At 36.7% G+C, this 18392-nt stretch overlaps 1 protein-coding gene across 2 annotated transcripts in view; it reads left to right on the top strand.

Annotated features, from left to right (window-relative positions):
- Nucleotides 1-18392, top strand: part of PPME1 (protein phosphatase methylesterase 1) — a 74848-nt gene that overhangs the window by 34765 nt on the left and 21691 nt on the right. For both annotated transcript variants that reach the window (XM_074400937.1, XM_074400936.1), the window contains exons 4-7: nt 9859-9916; nt 11030-11081; nt 16339-16493; nt 17008-17098. In XM_074400937.1, coding sequence (XP_074257038.1) covers nt 9859-9916; nt 11030-11081; nt 16339-16493; nt 17008-17098 — 356 coding nt within the window. The remainder of the gene's footprint in view (nt 1-9858; nt 9917-11029; nt 11082-16338; nt 16494-17007; nt 17099-18392) is intronic.

The following is an 18392-nucleotide window of genomic DNA, read 5'->3' as shown; positions in this document are numbered from 1 at the left end:
GAGTCTCAGGCCTGGCAGCATTCACCATAAGTTGACTGAAAAGCCCTTAGATCTTGAATAAACATTGGTGGTAGCCAGGCAGTACTTGCCATAGGCCTGGGGTAGTTGTAGCCATGGGGAGAGACTATACTTGTGGAAAGGGTAGGGAAGAGTAGGAAGGACTTTGTCTTGTGACTTGGATGCCAGCTCAGCTGCAGTGTAATAGAGCACCTGGTAGATTTCTAAGGTTTCTAACTCCAAGCCCTGGCTCCTGGATGGCATCTCTGGACTCACCTGGGACCAGGGGCACCCCATTGCCCTGAAGGGAAGGACAGAAGCATGGCTAGCTTTGCCACCTGCTGATTGGAGAGCCCTAGGGCCTTGAGTGAACATAGGTGGCCAGGCAGTCGTTACCATAGGCCTTGGGTGAGTCCTAGTGTTGTGCTGGCTTCAGGTCTGACCCAGCACAGACCTAGTGCTGAGGGCCACAGGGGCACATTTGTGTCACTCCACTCCCAGCTCCAGGAAACTCAGTGCAGAGAGACTTCATTTGTTTGGAAGAAAATAAGGGAAGAGAATAAGAATCTCTCCCTGGCAATCCATAGAATTATTCTGGATCTTATCCACCACCACCAAAATAGTACCTCTGTGAGTCTAAGAGCTAGGGACTTAGGGTGCCCCCTAATGCGGATATGGCTGCAGTGACCAAAAACTTAGATCACAATACCCAAATTTCTTTGAATACCTGGAAAGCTTTCTTAGGAAGAATGGGTACAAACAAGCTCACACTGCAAAGACTGCAATAAATACCTAACTCTTCAATGCCCAGTCACTGATGAACATTCACAAACATCAAGACTATCTAGGAAAACATGACCTCACCAAATGGAACTAAATATAAGACACTGGTGACCAATCCCAGAGAGAGGGGCTCACACTTTTGTGTGAGAGACAGAGATAGGTGACCTTTCAGACAGAATTCAAAATAGCTATTTTGAAGAAACTCAACAAAATTCAAGATAACAGAAAAGGAATTCAGAAAATTTCTCTATCAGATAAATTTAACAAAGTAATTGAAATAATTAAAAAGAACAAAAATTATGGAGTTGAAAAATGCAATTGACATGGTAAGGAATGCATCAGAGTCTCTTAACATAGTTGATGAGACAAGTAAGAATTAGAGAGCTTGAAGACAGGTAATTTGAAAATTCACAAAGGAGACAAAAGAAAAAACAATGCAGCACACCTACAGTAGAAAATAGTCTCAAAAGGGCAAATTTAAGAGTTACTGGTCTTAAAGAAGAGGTAGAGAGAGAGATTGACATAGAAAATTTATTCAACAGAACATCCCAAACCTAGAGAAACATATCAGTATTCAAGTACAAGAAGACTATAGAACACCAAGCAGATTTAACCCAAATAAGAATGCCTCAAGACATTTGATAATCAAACTCCCAAAGGTCGAGGATAAAGAAAGAATTCTAAAAGCAGGTAGAGAAAAGAAACAAATAATATATAATGGAGCTCCATTACATCTGGAAGTAGACATCTCAGTGAAAACCTGACAGGCCAGGAGAGAGTGGCATAACCTATTTATTTATTTATTTATTTATTTATTTATTTATTTATTTTGAGACAGAGTGTTGCTCTTGTTACCCAGGCTGGAGTGCAATGGCGCGATCTCGGCTCACCACAACCTCCGCCTCATGGGTTCAAGCAATTCTCCTGCCTCAGCCTCCTGAGTAGCTGGGACTACAGGCACGCGCCACCATGCCCAGCTAATTTTTTGTATTTTTAGTAGAGACGGGGTTTCACCATGTTGACCAGGATGGTCTCGATCTCTCAACCTCGTGATCCACCCGCCTCGGCCTCCCAAAGTGCTGGGATTACAGGCTTGAGCCACCGCGCCCAGCCTAAGCATAACCTATTTAAAATGCTGAAGGAAAAAAAAGACTTTTATTCTAAAATAGTATATCCAGTCAAAATATCCTTCAAATATGAAAAAAAAAAAAAAGACTCCCAGACTCACAAAAGGTGGGAGATTTTATCAACACCAGACTTACAAGAAATGCTAAAGGAAGTTCTTCCATCTGAAAGAAAAGGACATTAATGAATACTAAGAAATTATCTGAAGGTACAAAACTCACTGATAAGTACACAGAAAAAAACAGAATAACATTGTAATTGTGGTGTTTACTCATATTTTGAGGAGAAAGATTAAAAAAGAAACCAATCAATATTAACTACAACAACTTTTCAAGACATAAACAGTAAAATAGTATATAAATAGAAACAATAGATACAAATAGTTTTGGCATGGTGGCTCACACATGTAATCCCAGCACTTTGGGAGGCTGAGGTGGATGCATTGCTTGAGCCCAGGAATTCAAGACCACCCTGGACAACATGGTGAGACCCCATCTCTGCAAAAAAATGCAAAAAGTTGGCCAGGTGTATTGGTGTGTGCCAGTAGACCCAGCTACATGGGAGGCTGCGGTGGGAGGATCACTTGAGCTGGGAGGCAATGGGTGTAGTGAGCTGAGGTCACACCACTGCACTCCAGCCTGGGCAACAGCATGAGACCTTGTCTTAAAAGGAGAAAAAAAAAAGAAGTAGAGATGACAAAAATTAAAAAGCAGGAGACTGAAGTTAAATTTTAGAGTTTTTATTGGTTTTCTCTATGTTTGTTAGTTTGTTTATGAAATCAGTTTTAAATTGTCACTTTTAAATAATGGGTTATAAGACACTATTTGCAAGCAACCTCAAACCAGAAACATACAACAGATACACAAAAAACAAAAAGCAAGATACACAAAAAATAAAAAGCAACCTACCACCAAAAAAAAAAAAAATTACCTTCAGTAAAAGGAAGACAGGAAAGAAGGAAGAGAAGATAGTAAAACAACCAGAAAACAAAGTGGTAGGAGTAAGTCCTCATTAATAATAACACTGAATGTAAATGGACTAAACTCTTCAATCAAAAGACATGGAGTGGTTGAATGGATACAAAAACAAGATCCACTGACCTGTTGCCTACTAGAAACACACTTCATCTATAACGGCACACATAGGCTGAAAAAGTGAAGGACAAAGATATTCCATGCTAATGCAAACTAAAAAAGAGCGGGGGTGGCTATGTATATATCAGACAAAATAGATTTCAAGACAAAATATAAAAAGAGGTAAAGGTCATTAAATAATAAAGGGATCAATTCAGCAAGAGAATATAATAGTTATATATGCACTTAACACTGGAGCACCCAGATATGTAAAGCAAATATTATTAGAGCTAAAGAGGGAGAGATGGACCTCAATACAGTAATAGCAAGAGACGTCAGTACCCCACTTTCAGCATTGGACAGATAATCCAGACTGAAAATCAACACAAAAAATTTACCTAGTCTGCACTGTGTATCAAATGCACCTAATGGCTACCTACAGAACACTTTATCCAATAACTGCAGAATACACATTCTTCTCCAACACGTGGATCATTCTCAAGGATAGACTATGTTAGGCCACAAAATGTTTTATAACATTCAAAAAATTGAAATTATATCAAGTATATTCTCGACCACAATGGAATAAAACTAGTAATCAATAAGAGGAGGAATTTTAGATGCTATACAAACACATGGAAAATAAACAGTATGCTCCTAAATGAACAGTGGGCCAATGAAGAAATTTAAGAAATTTTAAATTTTATTGAAACAAACTATAACGAAACAGCATACCAAAGCCTGTGAGATACAACAAAAGCAGTACTAAGAGGAAAATTTATAGCTATAAGCACCTATATCAAGAATGTAGAAAACCCTCAGCCAAACTAATGATGCATCTTAAAAGAAGTAGAAGAGCAAGAGCAAACCAAATCCAAAATTTGTAGAGACAGGAGATAAAGATCAGAGCAGAAATAAATGAAATAAAAAATAGAAAAGATAACAAAATGAAAAGTTAGTTTTTGAAAAGATAAAATTTACAAACCTTTAGCTAGACTAAGAAAAAAAGAAAGACCCAAATAAATAAAATCAGATGAAAAAGGAGACATTATACCTGATACTGCAGAAATTCAAAGGATTACTAGAGGATAGTCTGAGCAACTATCTCAGCCCACCGAGATCGAACCATAAAGAAATCCAAAACCTGAACATTCCAATAACAAGTAATAAAATCAAAACTGTAATTAAAAAGTCTTCCAGTAAAGAAAAGATGGGACCTGATGGCTTCACTGCTGAATTTTACCAAACATTTAAAAAAGAACTAACAACAGTCCTACTCAAACTATTCCAAAAATAGAAGAGGAGGGAATAATTTTAGACTCTTTCCTATGTGGCCAGTATTACCCTAATACCAAAACCAGACAGACAAAAACAAAAAAAATACAGGCCAATATCCTCAATGAATATTGATGCAAAAATCATCAGCAAAATAATAGCAAACCAAATTCAACAACACATTAAAAAGATTATTCAGGCTGGGCACAGTGGCTCGTGCCTGTATTCCCATCACTTTGGGAGGCTGAGGCTGGTGGATTGCTTGAGGTCAGGAGTTTAAGATCAGCCTGGCCAACATGGTGAAACCCCATCTCTTCTGAAAATACAAAAATCAGCCAGGTGTGGTGTTGCACACTTGTAATTCCAGCTACTCAAGAGGCTGAGGTGGGAGGATTGCCTAAACCTGGGAAATGGAGGTTGCAGTGAGTCAGGATCACGCCACTGCCTTCTATCCTGGGTGACAGAGCGAGACTCTGTTTCAAAAAAAAGAAAAAAGAAAAAGATTATTTATTATGACCAAGTGGGATTTATCGTGGGGATGCGAGTATGGTTCAGCATATGCAAATCAATCAATGTGATTCATCGTATTAACAGAATGAAGGACAAAAACCATATGATCATTTCAATTGATGCTTGAAAAGCATTTGATAAAATTCAACATCCCTTCATGATGTTGAATTTTATCATTTTTTATTTTATCATAAATTTAAAAACCTTGAAAAAAAATTGACTATAGAAGGAATATAATACAATAAAAGCCACATACGATAGACCCACAGCTAGTATCATATTAAAACGATGATACACGGAAAGTTTAAAGCTTCTGAGATCTGGAACATGGCAAGGTTGTTCACTTTCATCACTGTTATCCAACATAGTATTAGAAGACTTAGCTAGAGCAATCAGACAAGAGAAAGAACATCCAAATTGGAAAGGAAGAAGTCAAATTATCCTATTTTGCAGGTGATATAAACTTATACTTAGAAAATCCTAAAGACTCTAAAAAAACTATTGGAGCCGATCAATTTAATAAAGTTACAGGATACAAAATCGATGTACAAAAATTAGCATTCTCATATGCCAACAGCAAACAATCTGAAAAAGAAAGCAAGAAAGTAACCTATTTATAGTAGCTACAAACAAAATACCTAGGAATTAACCAAAGAAGTGAAATACAATGAAATCTAGATGAAAGAAATTGAAGATGATACAAAAAAAGGGAAAGATATATTGCATGTTCATGGATTGGAATAATCAACATTGTTAAAATGTCCATAACACCCAAAGCAGTCTATAGATGCAACACAATCCCTATAAAATACCAATGATATACTTCACAAAAATGGAAGAAACAATTCTAAAATTTATATAGAACCACAAAACAAACAAAAACAGAATAGCCAAAGCTATCCTGATAGAAAACAACAGAACTAGAGGAATAACATTAGCTGACTTCAAATTTTACCACAGAGTTATAACAATCAGAACAGCCTGGTACTGCCATAAAAACAGACACATAGACCAATGGAACAGAATAAAGAACCCAGAAACAAATCCATACATCTACAGTTAACTCATTTTCAACAGAGGTGCTAAGAACATATATTGAGGCAAGGACGATTTCTTCAGTAAATGATGCTGGGAAAACTGGATATCCATATCCAGAAGAATGAAACTAGACTTGTATTTCTTGTAAAGACTCAAATTTAAGACCTCAAATTATGAAAGTACATAAAGAAAACATTGAGAAAACTCTCCAGGACGTTGAACTGTAGAAAGATTTTTTTTTTTTTTTTTTTGCTACGGAGTCTCACACTGTCACCCAGGCTGTTAGTGCAGTGGCGCAGTCTCAGCTCACTGCAATCTCTGCCTCCTGGGTTCAAGCAATTCTCCTGCCTCAGCCTCCCAAGTAGTTGGGACTACAGGCATGCACCACCATGCCCAGCTAATTTTTTTTGTATTTTTAGTAGAGATGGAGTTTCACCATGTTGGCCCAGATGGTCTTCATCTCCTGACCTCATGATCCGCCCATCTCGGCCTTCCAGAGTGCTGGGATTACAGGCAAGAACCATTGCGCCGGCCAGAAAGATTTTTTTTGAGTAATACCCCACAAACACAGGTAACCAAAGCAACAATGGACAAATGGGATAAGGTCAAGTTAAAAGGCTTCTGCACAGCAAAGGAAACAACAAAGTGAAGAAACAGCCCACCGAATTGGAGAAAATATTTGCAAACTATCCATGTGACAAGGGATTAATTACCAGAAATATAAGTAGCTCAACAAATACTCTGTAGGAAAAAAATCTAATAATACAATTTTAAAATGGGCAAAAGATCTGAATAGACGTTTCTCAAAGGAATGCATTCATATGACAGACAAGCATAAGAAAAGGTGCTCAACATCACTAATCACCAAAGAAATGCAAATGAAAACTGTAATGAGGTTATCATTTCACCCCAGTTAAAATGGCTTTTATCCAAAATTTAGGCAATAACAAATGCTAGGGAGGATGTAGAGAAAAGGGAACCCTCATACACTGTTGGTGACAATGTAAATTAGTAAAGCCATTATGGAGAACAGTTTGTTGATTCCTAAAAACATAAATAAAATAAAAATAGAACTACCATATAATCCAGCAACCCAACTACTAGGTATATAACCAAAGGAAGGGAAATCAGTACATCAAAAAGATACTACACTCCATGTCTGTTACAGTACTATTCATAATACTCGAGATTTGGAAGCAACCAAAGTGTCCCATCAGTAGATGAATGGATAAGGAAAATGTGGTACATATACACAAAGGAGTACTATTTGGCCATAAGAAAGAATGAGATTCCTGTCATTTGCAACAACATGGATAGAACTGGAGGTCATTATGATAAGTGAAATAAACCAGGCACAGAAAAACTTCACATGTTCTCACTTATTTGTGGGAGCTAAAAATTAAAACAATTGAACTCATGGAGATGGAGAGTAGAAAGATGGTTACCAGAGGCTGGGAAGAGTAGTGGATGGGGGAAGGGAGGTGGAAGGGTGGGGACAAGTGGGGATGGTTAATGAGTGCAAAAATATTTAGATAGAATGAGTAAGATCTTGTATTTGATGGCACAACACGGTGACTAGAGTAAACAGTAGTTTACTGTGTATTTTTAAATAGCTAAACAGGTATAATTAGATTATTTTGCACAAAAAGGATAAATGCTGAAAGTGATGAATACCTCATTTGCCCGATATGATAGTTATACATTGTTTGTCTGTATCAAAATACCTAATGTACCCCACAAATATGTACCCTTACTATGTATCCACAAAATTTTTTAAAAAACAGTACCACTATTCACTTATCAAACTGGCCAAAATTAAGTTTGAGGATATCGTGTATTTGTGGAGATACTTGTTTCTCCACGCTTTCCCCAATACTTGATAAACCTCTAAGAACCTGTTTTGTCAGCCAACAGAACTGTGCTAGTATTTTCCCAGCCGACTTTTTAAGAAGATATTATGAGATTATTTTAGATAATCTGGTGAGATTACACAGTGATACAGAAGCATGTTATTACTACCCAGATCTTACTTACTTCCAATCTTGTCTCTTGTTCTCTAGTCTAGGGTTAGGATAGTGAGCCTTAGTTTTGGCTACATATTAGAATCACCTGGGGAAGTCTGAAATGTATAAATAAGTTTGGCTCTTAACCCAGTTCACCTGAATCAGAATTTCTGGTGGTTTAGCACCTGGGCAGTATTACTTAGGTGATTCTGTTACGCAGCCAGGGTTGAAAACCACCTGGAGCCACGCAGCTTGGATTTGAAAATTGGCTCTGTCACTTATTAGCTATTTAGCCCTGGGCAAGTTACTTAATCTCTCTGTAAAATGCCCTCATCTGTAAAATGCTGAAAATTATGTATAACTAGTCAAGAGTTGTGAGGAGAAAGTTAGGTAATTCATTTGAAGCACTTAGATTGCTGACTGGCGCATAGTAAGACTTAGTAGATATTAGCTGCCACTGCTGTTGTTGCAATTATTGCTAACACCATGATATTCTAGTGAGAAAATGGCTGGAGAAGTCTGCTTCTTAATAGCTGCTTTCCATTCATCCATTTCAGAAGTAGCAAAGTTGTACTATTTGTGATAAGATCTGGAATAGCTACCATAGATGTGCTCTGACACTTTTTATTGTCTTTAAAGCCCATGTTAGTCTATGAATTTGTTCATTTATTTTTTTCTAGTCTTCCTCCATCATAGTAGAATGTAGATACCATGAGAGCAAGAATATTGCCAATATTTCTCCCTCCTGGAACCCCATTACACTCCATTGGTGCCAGATTTTTATTAGAAAGATTTGTCAAATAAATGAAGATTTTGTTTTTAATATTTGTAGTGATCTTCCGACAGGCACCTATGATTCTAAATCATTGCTTTCAAGTTAAAGATTGGAATTTCAAATGTACATTTTGTTTCTCTTTTGTAAACCTGGTTCTATTCTTTTATCTAGAACAATCAAGCAAATTAATACTATCTTTGTCACAATTTATTTCTAACATATGGATTTGCTTTTGACATTGAAGGCTTTACTGTCATTAAGTAACTGTTGTAAATTAGCAAATAGCTTTCAGGAACAAACTGCAAGGTATAGTAGAATTTCATTCCATTGTTGCCTTTAAAGGTATTTATTAGAGTAACAGAAGTAGAAACAAACTTGATTTTCTAGGTGACTTTAAAAATATGACTTAAGAATCTGACTTGTTTTGTGATTTACATTGAATTTTATATTGGTAACTTACCTTGGGTCTAGTTCTGTTTTTACTCCTAATTTGTTATGTGACCCTGTGCAAATAATTTTTTTATCTCTTGGCCTCAGTTTTTTTCATTCATAAAATGTGAGAGTTAGACTAGATAGTTCTTTTATTTTATTCCTAAAAGTTAAAAGAAATTTGGTGACATTTAATAACCCTATTTGTGATATATTATCAAAGACTACAGTTTAGTTGAGGAAGAAGATCCCCAATTATTTCAGATTTCTTTCAGCCTCTAAAATTGTACCTCCCTCATATATTATGATTTCTTTTTAAATACATTTTTATTTAACAGGTGCACAAGCTTTTATGTTCTGCAGTGTCTGTCTTAAGTGAATCTTTGGTAGATTCCATGACTTCTGCTACTTTCAGTGTTATTTCATGATTTGAATGTGTGTTTGTGTGATGTCCTGAGCCAAGTTATAAACTAACTCACTGTCTTTATCGAAGGGATTCTCTCTCTAGCATAAGGAAAAGGTATCCAAGGAATATAGATGAAAATCGAACTCAGAGGGTTATTGTCTAAAGGCTCGTAACTGTGTGTTTGAAGAAAGGATAGAAAGAGTTAAGATTGAACGAAGGATTTAGGTAGAGAAAGCCATATTTTGAAGTTGGGACAGAACCACAATATATGCCAAAACTAGTAGAAAATCATTATTCTTTCATTTTGCTTAAAACTAGAAAGTCTTTCGATTTTTTGGGGACCTTTGAATTCTGATGGCAATTCATTTTACAAAGTTATCATTGGTAATTGGGCAAAATTTGTTATCCTAGATGTGTCTTAACTACTTTTCCTTTTTCTTCTAGGCAGCGATTATTAGTAGAGTTCAGTGTAGGATTGTGGCTTTGGATCTGCGAAGTCATGGTGAGTAAAGTTCTTAATTAGTCATTTATTGAATTATAGCCATCAGACCCCTTTGAATAGTCGTAATTATCAGAAATTTCAACATGGCCATAAAATAACCTAGTCTATTCCATTTGGGCCTTTTTTTTTTTTTTTTTTTTGGAGGTGGAGTTTCACTCTGTCGCCTATGCTGGAGTGCAGTGGCACAATCTTAGCTCACTGCAACCTCTCCTGAGTTTAAGTAATTCTTCTGCCTCAGTCTCCTGAGTAGCTGGGATTACAGGTGTGTGCCACCATGCCTGGCTGATTTTTGTATTTTTAGTAGAAACAGGGTTTCACTATGTTGGCCAGGCTGGTATCAAACTCTTGACCTCAAGTGATCCATCTGCCTCATCCTCTCAGAGTGCTGACGTTACAGGTGTGAGCCACTGCGCCCAGCTCCATTTGGGCATTTTGAAGGAAGTCCTAGGTTCTAGTCTTTACAAATGTATGTGTGTATATATATATTAAAGTTTTACATATAGTATTCATTTTCGTATTTTGTTTGTTTTGTGTTTTGTTTTGTTTTTTGAGATGGATTCTTGCTCTGTTGCCCAGGCTGGAGTGCAGTGGCGTGGTCTCATCTCACTGCAACCTCCACCTCCCGGGTTAAAACGATTCTCCTGCCTCAGCTTCCCAAGTAGCTGGGATTACAGGCACCCACCACTATGCCCAGCTAATTTTTGTATTTTTAGTAGAGACAGGGTTTCACCATGTTGGCCAGGCTGTTCTCCAACTCCTGACCTCTTGATCCACCTGCTTCAGTCTCCCAAAGTGCTGGGATTACAGGCGTGAGCCACCGCACTCAGCCTTTTTTATACTGTATATGTTTTAAGCTAAGAAAATGTCGTTTAAAGTAACCAAATTCTTATGCTGATGTATAAGGAATGTGGATAAATCTTTGCTAGGCTACTATAATTATCCTCCTTAGGATAACTATAAATATTTGTCTGTAGAAAATCCTTGCTAAACTCATTGTGTAAAATTATAAAGTCCCTATTCCATTGTCCAAAGATGATATTTTTAGAAGAGAGTACTCCTGCTTTTATAATTCCTGTCTTGGGGAATTTTATCTTTAAAATATTTTCATCTTAGGTGAAACAAAAGTCAAGAATCCTGAAGATCTGTCTGCAGAAACTATGGCAAAGTAAGTAACCAAACATTTCTTATACATTGCCTGGCTCCCATCACTATTGTAAATAGTACTATAACTTTATCACTTTTCTGGTGAGATTGTTGGAGAATAATTACCACAAGGAAAATTTTACTTCTGTTCTCTTTCCTCTGCTTTTGGTTTCTCCTTACTATTTAATCTTGAAAGAAACCTGTGTCTTTCTTTTTATGTCCAATGCAGTGGTCATCATATAAAGCACTTGAAAATTCTTCAAGGCACAGTTTAGTTTGTGAAGGCTTTTGAGAGTTTTCTTCTGTTGATGGAATTGCATTGAACCTGGATCCCTATCGTGGACTCATACTTGGAAAAATAGTTGTATGCAAGAGGCCTTGAGAGTATCTTCTTAAGGTATCCTGCACACATTCTTTGTCCTATGTCATAGAAAGATCAGAACATGATATTAAAAAATGGCAGTTATACCCTGGGCCTAAAGTAAAAAATGAATGTAGCATATATAGTGGCTCTCAAAACTGCTCACTCATCAGAATCACTTGAGAAGTTACTGGACATAGAGATGACTTAGCCCTACTCCAGACCTACTTCTAGCAATGGGGTCTGAACATTTATATTTTGATGAAGCTCTATACAGGAATCTGATAGAGCCAGTTCAGTGACTCTTGTTTGGGAACCACAGACCTGTAGTGTAAACAGGATTTTCTAACCATAAGAATAAACTTTTTCCTTCAGAGCCCAAACTAGTGTGGCAATAATTTTAATATTATTATTTCTTTATGATCTACCTGGAGATAATTAGTTTTATTACTATAATAGGTGTTATTTGTGTACTTTTTATCTGCCAACTTGCATTAAAGTATAAACTAAGCATTTATTAAGAATAAATCATTAACTTATTTTGTTTAATCATTTATTGAAACTAAATCCTCATTATTAACTCTGTAATACAGACATACCCTTTTACAGATAAGGAAACTGGCTCATATAGGTTGAATAACTGTAAGAAGTCACACAGTCAGTAGACTGAATTTATGATCATTCAACTATAGTGCTTGGCAGAGAGAGAGAGAAAGAAATAATATGAATAATATGAATACCATTCCACTCATTGAACATATGCCTTAAAAACTATGAAAAGAGAGGTAAGAATCTGTTCCTCCAATTATTCCTATTGCCTTTGTTAATATGAGAGCAATACATCCTTAAATAGTCAAGCCTGTTAGTGATACCTGTAGGAAGATCTGTGAATGATTTTTAAGGAAGTAAAGGATTTCTTGACTTTTAACAAAAAAGTGAAATACATCATCTGAGTGTCCAGGCAGTCAGACATATTGATGATGATGATGGCATGGTTGACATTCTACAGAAAATTGAAGAATTAATTGAGAACCTTAAGGAAACATTGACTAAATAATAATGTTTCAGTCTGGGGCTTATCAGGAGAGAGAAGCCATATAGTAATTTGAATAAGTAAAGTTGAGTATAAAGAATTATTCACTATAAAAGGGGATTGTAATGAGAGATTGGTAGTAAGAAGTAAAGAAGATGTGGCACATACCCACCATGGAATACTACACAGCCATAAAAAATGATGAGTTTGTGTCATTTGTAGGGACTTGGATGAATCTGGAAACCATCATTCTCAGCAAACTGACACAAGAACAGAAAACCAAACACCACATGTTCTCACTCATAGGCGGGTGCTGAACAATGAGAACACGTGGACTCAGGGAGAGGAGCATCACACACTAGGGGTAGTGGCAGGGTGGCTAGCGGAGGGACAGCAGGGAGCGGGGAGGATGGGGAGAAATGCCGGATATAGATGAAGGGGGAAGAGAGGCAGCAAACCACCTGGTTATGTATGCATCTATGCAACAACCCTGCATGACCTGCACACGTATCCCAGAACCTAAAGTAAAATAAAAAATAAAGAAGAAGAAGTAAAGAAAACTCTTCCTAATATAGGAATAGCAGACATAAGGAACAGCCACTACTCCCTTGGGCTGAGGTAGTGCAGGCAGGGTTGAAATCTAGACTTTATTGGAGAATGTGTGACTATGGCTTACCGAAGGTTAGAAATTGCTGAAAAATCTGCCCTTCAGAATGTGGCGGAATTCTGCACTCTGGGGTATAGGGAAAGCTGTTCATGGGGAGGTATCTCACCAGAGGCACTGGGCTACAAAACACTGGGTGAGGAAGGGCTAGAGTACTCGAGAAGCCACTTGTGCTGGAGGAATTATGCAGGAATTGGCAGGAGTTGGGTACTGGGGAAGTTGTGTTTCTCTAGCACCCTCCATTAACATAGCTTGACATCCTGCCTACTGGCAAGGGAAAGATACTTAAAGGCCTCAAATCTATTTTTGTAGAGTAGGCAATGAAGGATGAATTGGAGTTGAGGAAGTAAGTTGATAACTGGCACAAAAAATTTTTTTTTAATGATAAAAATCATCCACAGTAGATGAAGATGACCAAGAATCAAAAAGGTAGACAAATTGGATTCTTGCTGAAATTATCTTAGCAGTAAAATATTTGTGTGATTTCTGAATTCAATTACTCTGTGGGGGAAAAAAAACCAAACTCAAAATGGGCATACTTATATCCACTGCGGAACCTAAATACCACATAAGAAAGTATGTGGAAAAGCCAAAATTTGAGCTTGGGTCATTCTGATATTCCAGTTTCTGTGATAGACAGTAATGCTTCTCAGAAAATTAACCTAGTATTAAAATATGACAGAATCACCTTAAAAAACATCCACCAAAATTGTGATACATCCAGTTATAGCCTAGATTTGTGGGTAACCCTTGCTACTTCATATTTATTGTATTTCTCTGGATTTTCAGGACTTACCTCAAGTAAGGTACTTGTTGACTGAATGCTCTGCTTGACTTTAATAACAATACATTTCTCTTAGATGATCAAGCGATTGACCATAACTACCTTCTCCCTGGGTAAATAAGCCTTTCCTAAGCTTAGACAAGATGTTCAGTTGGTGTGTTTCAGACCTCTCTACCTTTGTGCATGAAGCAGATACTGCAGAACCCCTTCAATTCAGTTAATGTGTATTTTAAGGAGACTTGGACTTACGTAATTGTCCATAGCATCCTTTTATTTTACTCATTATTTATCTGTTACCAACTAAAAGTTTCTTGGAATTGTTGAGGACTTATTCTGGAAATTTCATGTTGATATTTAATATAAACATGTTTTAAACTTTAGTCTTTTCTTTAAAAAAAAGTTTGCTCCCAAAATTTTATATATCCAATGTTATTTTAGATTACTTAATTGAGCATATAAGTTTTTCTGATCTGTCATTTTAATATGCAGAATTAGCTCTGGAATACTGCTTGTTTTTTATTTTTTTAGAAACTGTATGTATAATTTCCTCTGTGTTACTTACTCTAAAGACCACTTACTATCTAATCTTTGTTCCTGATATTTTCCAGTAGTCTCTGAGCAAAGGCATCATGGTTTTGACTTCATGGAATTACTCTGACTTCACATTACCTTATGCCAAGGGCAGATGGCTTTACCATTTATGCCTGAGGTGTAATTTTTTGAATTTTTGCAATCAGACCTTGGTGATGACCTTGAACAGTAGGATATAAGTAACTCTCAGATGCTTGGTGTCCCAATAGTAGAACACTAGGCATAAATGGGTTAACCCAATGAAACATTGAAAATATGTTTCAGTAAGGTAACAAGAATCTATAGCTCTTTTTATTTGGTAGAAATGGAACAATATTGTTATAGACCGAGTGAGATTAATTGATTAATACAGACCCTTCTAGACAGGGCTGCTGAAGGATTACATTAGGTGATGTTTTAAGAAAGTTTATAGCACAATTGAAAAAGCAGCACTGAATAAGTATTAGTTCTCTTTTCTTTCCTGCATATCATTTTGTCTTGCAGAGAGAATTTTGTGTTAGTATAGAAACAGCATTGGTGTCAAAGAAGCTTGGACTTTTCATCTTAACTATTTGTTATCACTTTGGATGACTGCCAGAATTGCTTCACTTTCTGTCTTAATCTGAAATTTAAGTCTGAAGGAATATTAAACTATTTGTTTTCACTTACAAATTTTGATGGCCTCCTCATCTCCCATTTAGATTGTCTACTCCTGTAATTGTTGTATGAGATTTAAAAAATCAATTCTTACAGAACTGATAATATTTGCCTTTGCCATTATGAATACTGTAGAGACTATATATGAAAGTCTGTTTTCCTACATTGACACCTGCTATATTTGGTTAACACAGTGTGAGTGCTTAAGGTATGTAGTGACACTCAGCAAGAGAAAACTTTCTTTTGAAGTTGACTCAGCCACTCCCAAAAGAAGACAGTAGATACGAGCCTAAAAAACAATAATAATAAAGCAGTAGAGCCATTGGGTCTCCAGAAACACACCTTACTGTTCTTACCCAAGTATTGCTATAGCAAGGAAGGCCGACATGCAATTAAAAACCAAACTTCATACTTCAGTTTTCATTTTCAAAGCTTTAAAACTGGACATTGTTAAATAGATCCACTCATAATTGAAGACTAGAACCGAAGCCAATAAAATGAGCTCTGAAGACCTTTCTAGTTTCTCAGAGCACTGTACTTATATTTATGTTCATCCTTCAAACAACTATCCATGAGAAATTGTAAATAATAATTAACATTTGTATAGCATTTTACTCTTTTGAAGTATTTTCTTGTTCACTTCTCAGTTAATTCTCAAAGCAATCCAGAGCAGTCAGTGATATTTTTCTCTTTTTTTCATAGATGGTGAAACTCAGTTTCTGAGAGATTAAGTAACTAATGCAAGATCACATAGTGAAAAATAAACTAAGGCTAGGGCTCATCTTGTGATTCCAAGGTTTACTACATTATAATGCTTAATAAAATTTTTTTCCTGTTTTGTAGATAGGAAAATTGAAACAGAGAAGTTAAATGCTATTTCCAGAGTTTCAGTCTTAGGTTCAAAATAAAGGTATATGTTTATGTAATTGTACTACATGTGTGGAACAGTGAAAGTGTCATATAAAAGAAAATTCAGTAATTTGGGTTCTTAGTCCTTTACCTGCCATTTATCCGGAGAAATAGGTATGTGACTACGCATACTGATATTGTGGGCATTTTAGAAGGTTTACAGAGGTATGTTTATAAGATGGCCCAATAGACTTTTACAGTTTCCCAGCACTGTTACAGACCAAAGGAAGGAACTGTGAAAGAAAACCATTTTTACAGTGTTGTCAGAAAGCATTCTTAGCCCTTTTTCTTCTCTTTGCAGAGACGTTGGCAATGTGGTTGAAGCCATGTATGGGGACCTTCCTCCTCCAATTATGCTGATTGGACACAGCATGGGTGGTGCCATTGCAGTCCACACAGCATCATCCAACCTGGTACCAAGCCTCTTGGGTCTGTGCATGATTGATGTTGTAGAAGGTGAGTTTTCTTAGCACTGACCAAATCAGGATTTGACTTAGAAGAGACATCCATGGTAGATTATTACCTTGTCTTAGTATATTGTTGATTTCATTTCATTCATATTGAAATATGTCCCTCTGTCTTTATATCTTTTTAAAGTTTATACAAGATAGCCGTTTTTCCATGTCATCAAAAATTCTTCATTAACATCTTTTTATGGCTGCATATTTCAATCCTGTATATATTCTATAATTGTATTTAGTTATATAAAAAGTAGCTGCCATGTCTTTTATGACCTAGCTTCAGAAGTCACACTGCTGCTAACAAATACAAGTCATCCTTTTCAGTGTGAGGGCATGACATAAGGAAATGAATACCCTAGAGGCAAAAATCATTGAGGGCCATCTTTATTTCTCTGCAAGCATCACTAAATTCGGTTGTCATCAAGAGCAGATATATAGTTGTTGACTCAGTAAGTGCAAATTCTCAGAATTAGTTAAATATGTGGTTACAGTTTTTGTTTAATATCCAGGTACGGCGATGGATGCACTTAATAGCATGCAGAATTTCTTACGAGGTCGTCCTAAAACCTTCAAGTCTCTGGAGAATGCTATTGAATGGAGGTAACCAACAAATCTTTGTCACCTTTATTTAATCTGTTTGTTTGTTTGTTTGTTTGCTTGCTTATTTATTTATTTAGGAGATAAGGTCTCACTCTGTCACTCAGGCTGGAGTGCAGTGGCATGATCCTAGTTCACTGTAACCTCGAATTCCCAGTTCAAGCAATACTCCCACCTCAACCTCCAATAGCTAAGACTACAGGTGCATTCCACCATGCCTGGCTAATTTTTAAATTTCTTATCGAAATGAGGTCTTGCTGTGTTGCTCAGGCCGTCCTCAAATAATCCTCCTGCTTTAGCCTAGCCTCAAGTAATCAAAATTCCTGGCCTCAAGTAATCCTCCCACTTTAGCCTTCAAAAATGTAGGGGTTACAGGCATGAGCCACAGTGCCCAGCCACTGTTGCTTTTATTTTAAAGGTTAGATTGTAGCTTCTTTTTTTTTTTTTTTGAGACAGAATCTTGCTCTGTCACCCAGGCTGGAGTGCAATGGTGCAATCTCAGCTCACTGCAACCTCCGCCTTCCAGGTTCAGACAATTCTCCTATCTCAGCCTCCTGAGTAGTTGAGATTACAGGTGCATGCTACCACACCTGGCTAATTTTTTTGTATTTTTAGTAGAGACAGGGTTTCACCATGTTGGTCAGGCTGGTCTTGAACTCCTGACCTCGTGATCTGCCCACCTCAGCCTCCCAGAGTGCTGGGGTTACAGGCGTGAGCCACTGTGCCCGGCCAACCTTTCTTTTTTGTTAGCTCAAGCACCAAGTTCAAAGAATAGAAGTTCAGTTGCCATACTTTATTGTAATAGCATATGAGGAAACATTATGTAAACAGCAGAATTTTTTTTGAATGTTTAAAAATATTTTAGATGTGGCTTAGTTGTCTGAAGCCCATTCTTTTTCCAATACACAATAGTACCTCTTGGAATCTTAGTAATTCTTGATCATCTACTCTCTGGCTGTTTCTGCCTCTGAGGAGAGGTTGGACTAGGTGGTTTTTAAAACCTCATCCATCTCTGATGCTCCATGGTTTTAGATTTACTTTCTATGTTTCACATAAAATTATGGAGAAATGGAAGATGGCTATAGGTTCCTTTCTGTCAAATTTATTTGGATTTTGGGTAAATAAACTCAATGGGTAAATAGTTTTTATAAAAATCAGTGACTGAATTCCATTTAAGCAAAGGAATGAACTTATTAAGTTAATCATTTCATAAAGTATTTAATAAACACTTATTTTGTGCTAAGGAGTGAAGATTCAGAGATGAGTAAAACACTGTCCCTTCCCACAAGGAGATCAG

This window comes from Saimiri boliviensis, chromosome 6 (assembly GCF_048565385.1).
Source record: "Saimiri boliviensis isolate mSaiBol1 chromosome 6, mSaiBol1.pri, whole genome shotgun sequence".
In the NCBI taxonomy this organism is placed as follows: Eukaryota; Metazoa; Chordata; class Mammalia; order Primates; family Cebidae; genus Saimiri; species Saimiri boliviensis.
This window is presented reverse-complemented; position numbering and strand designations above follow the sequence as displayed.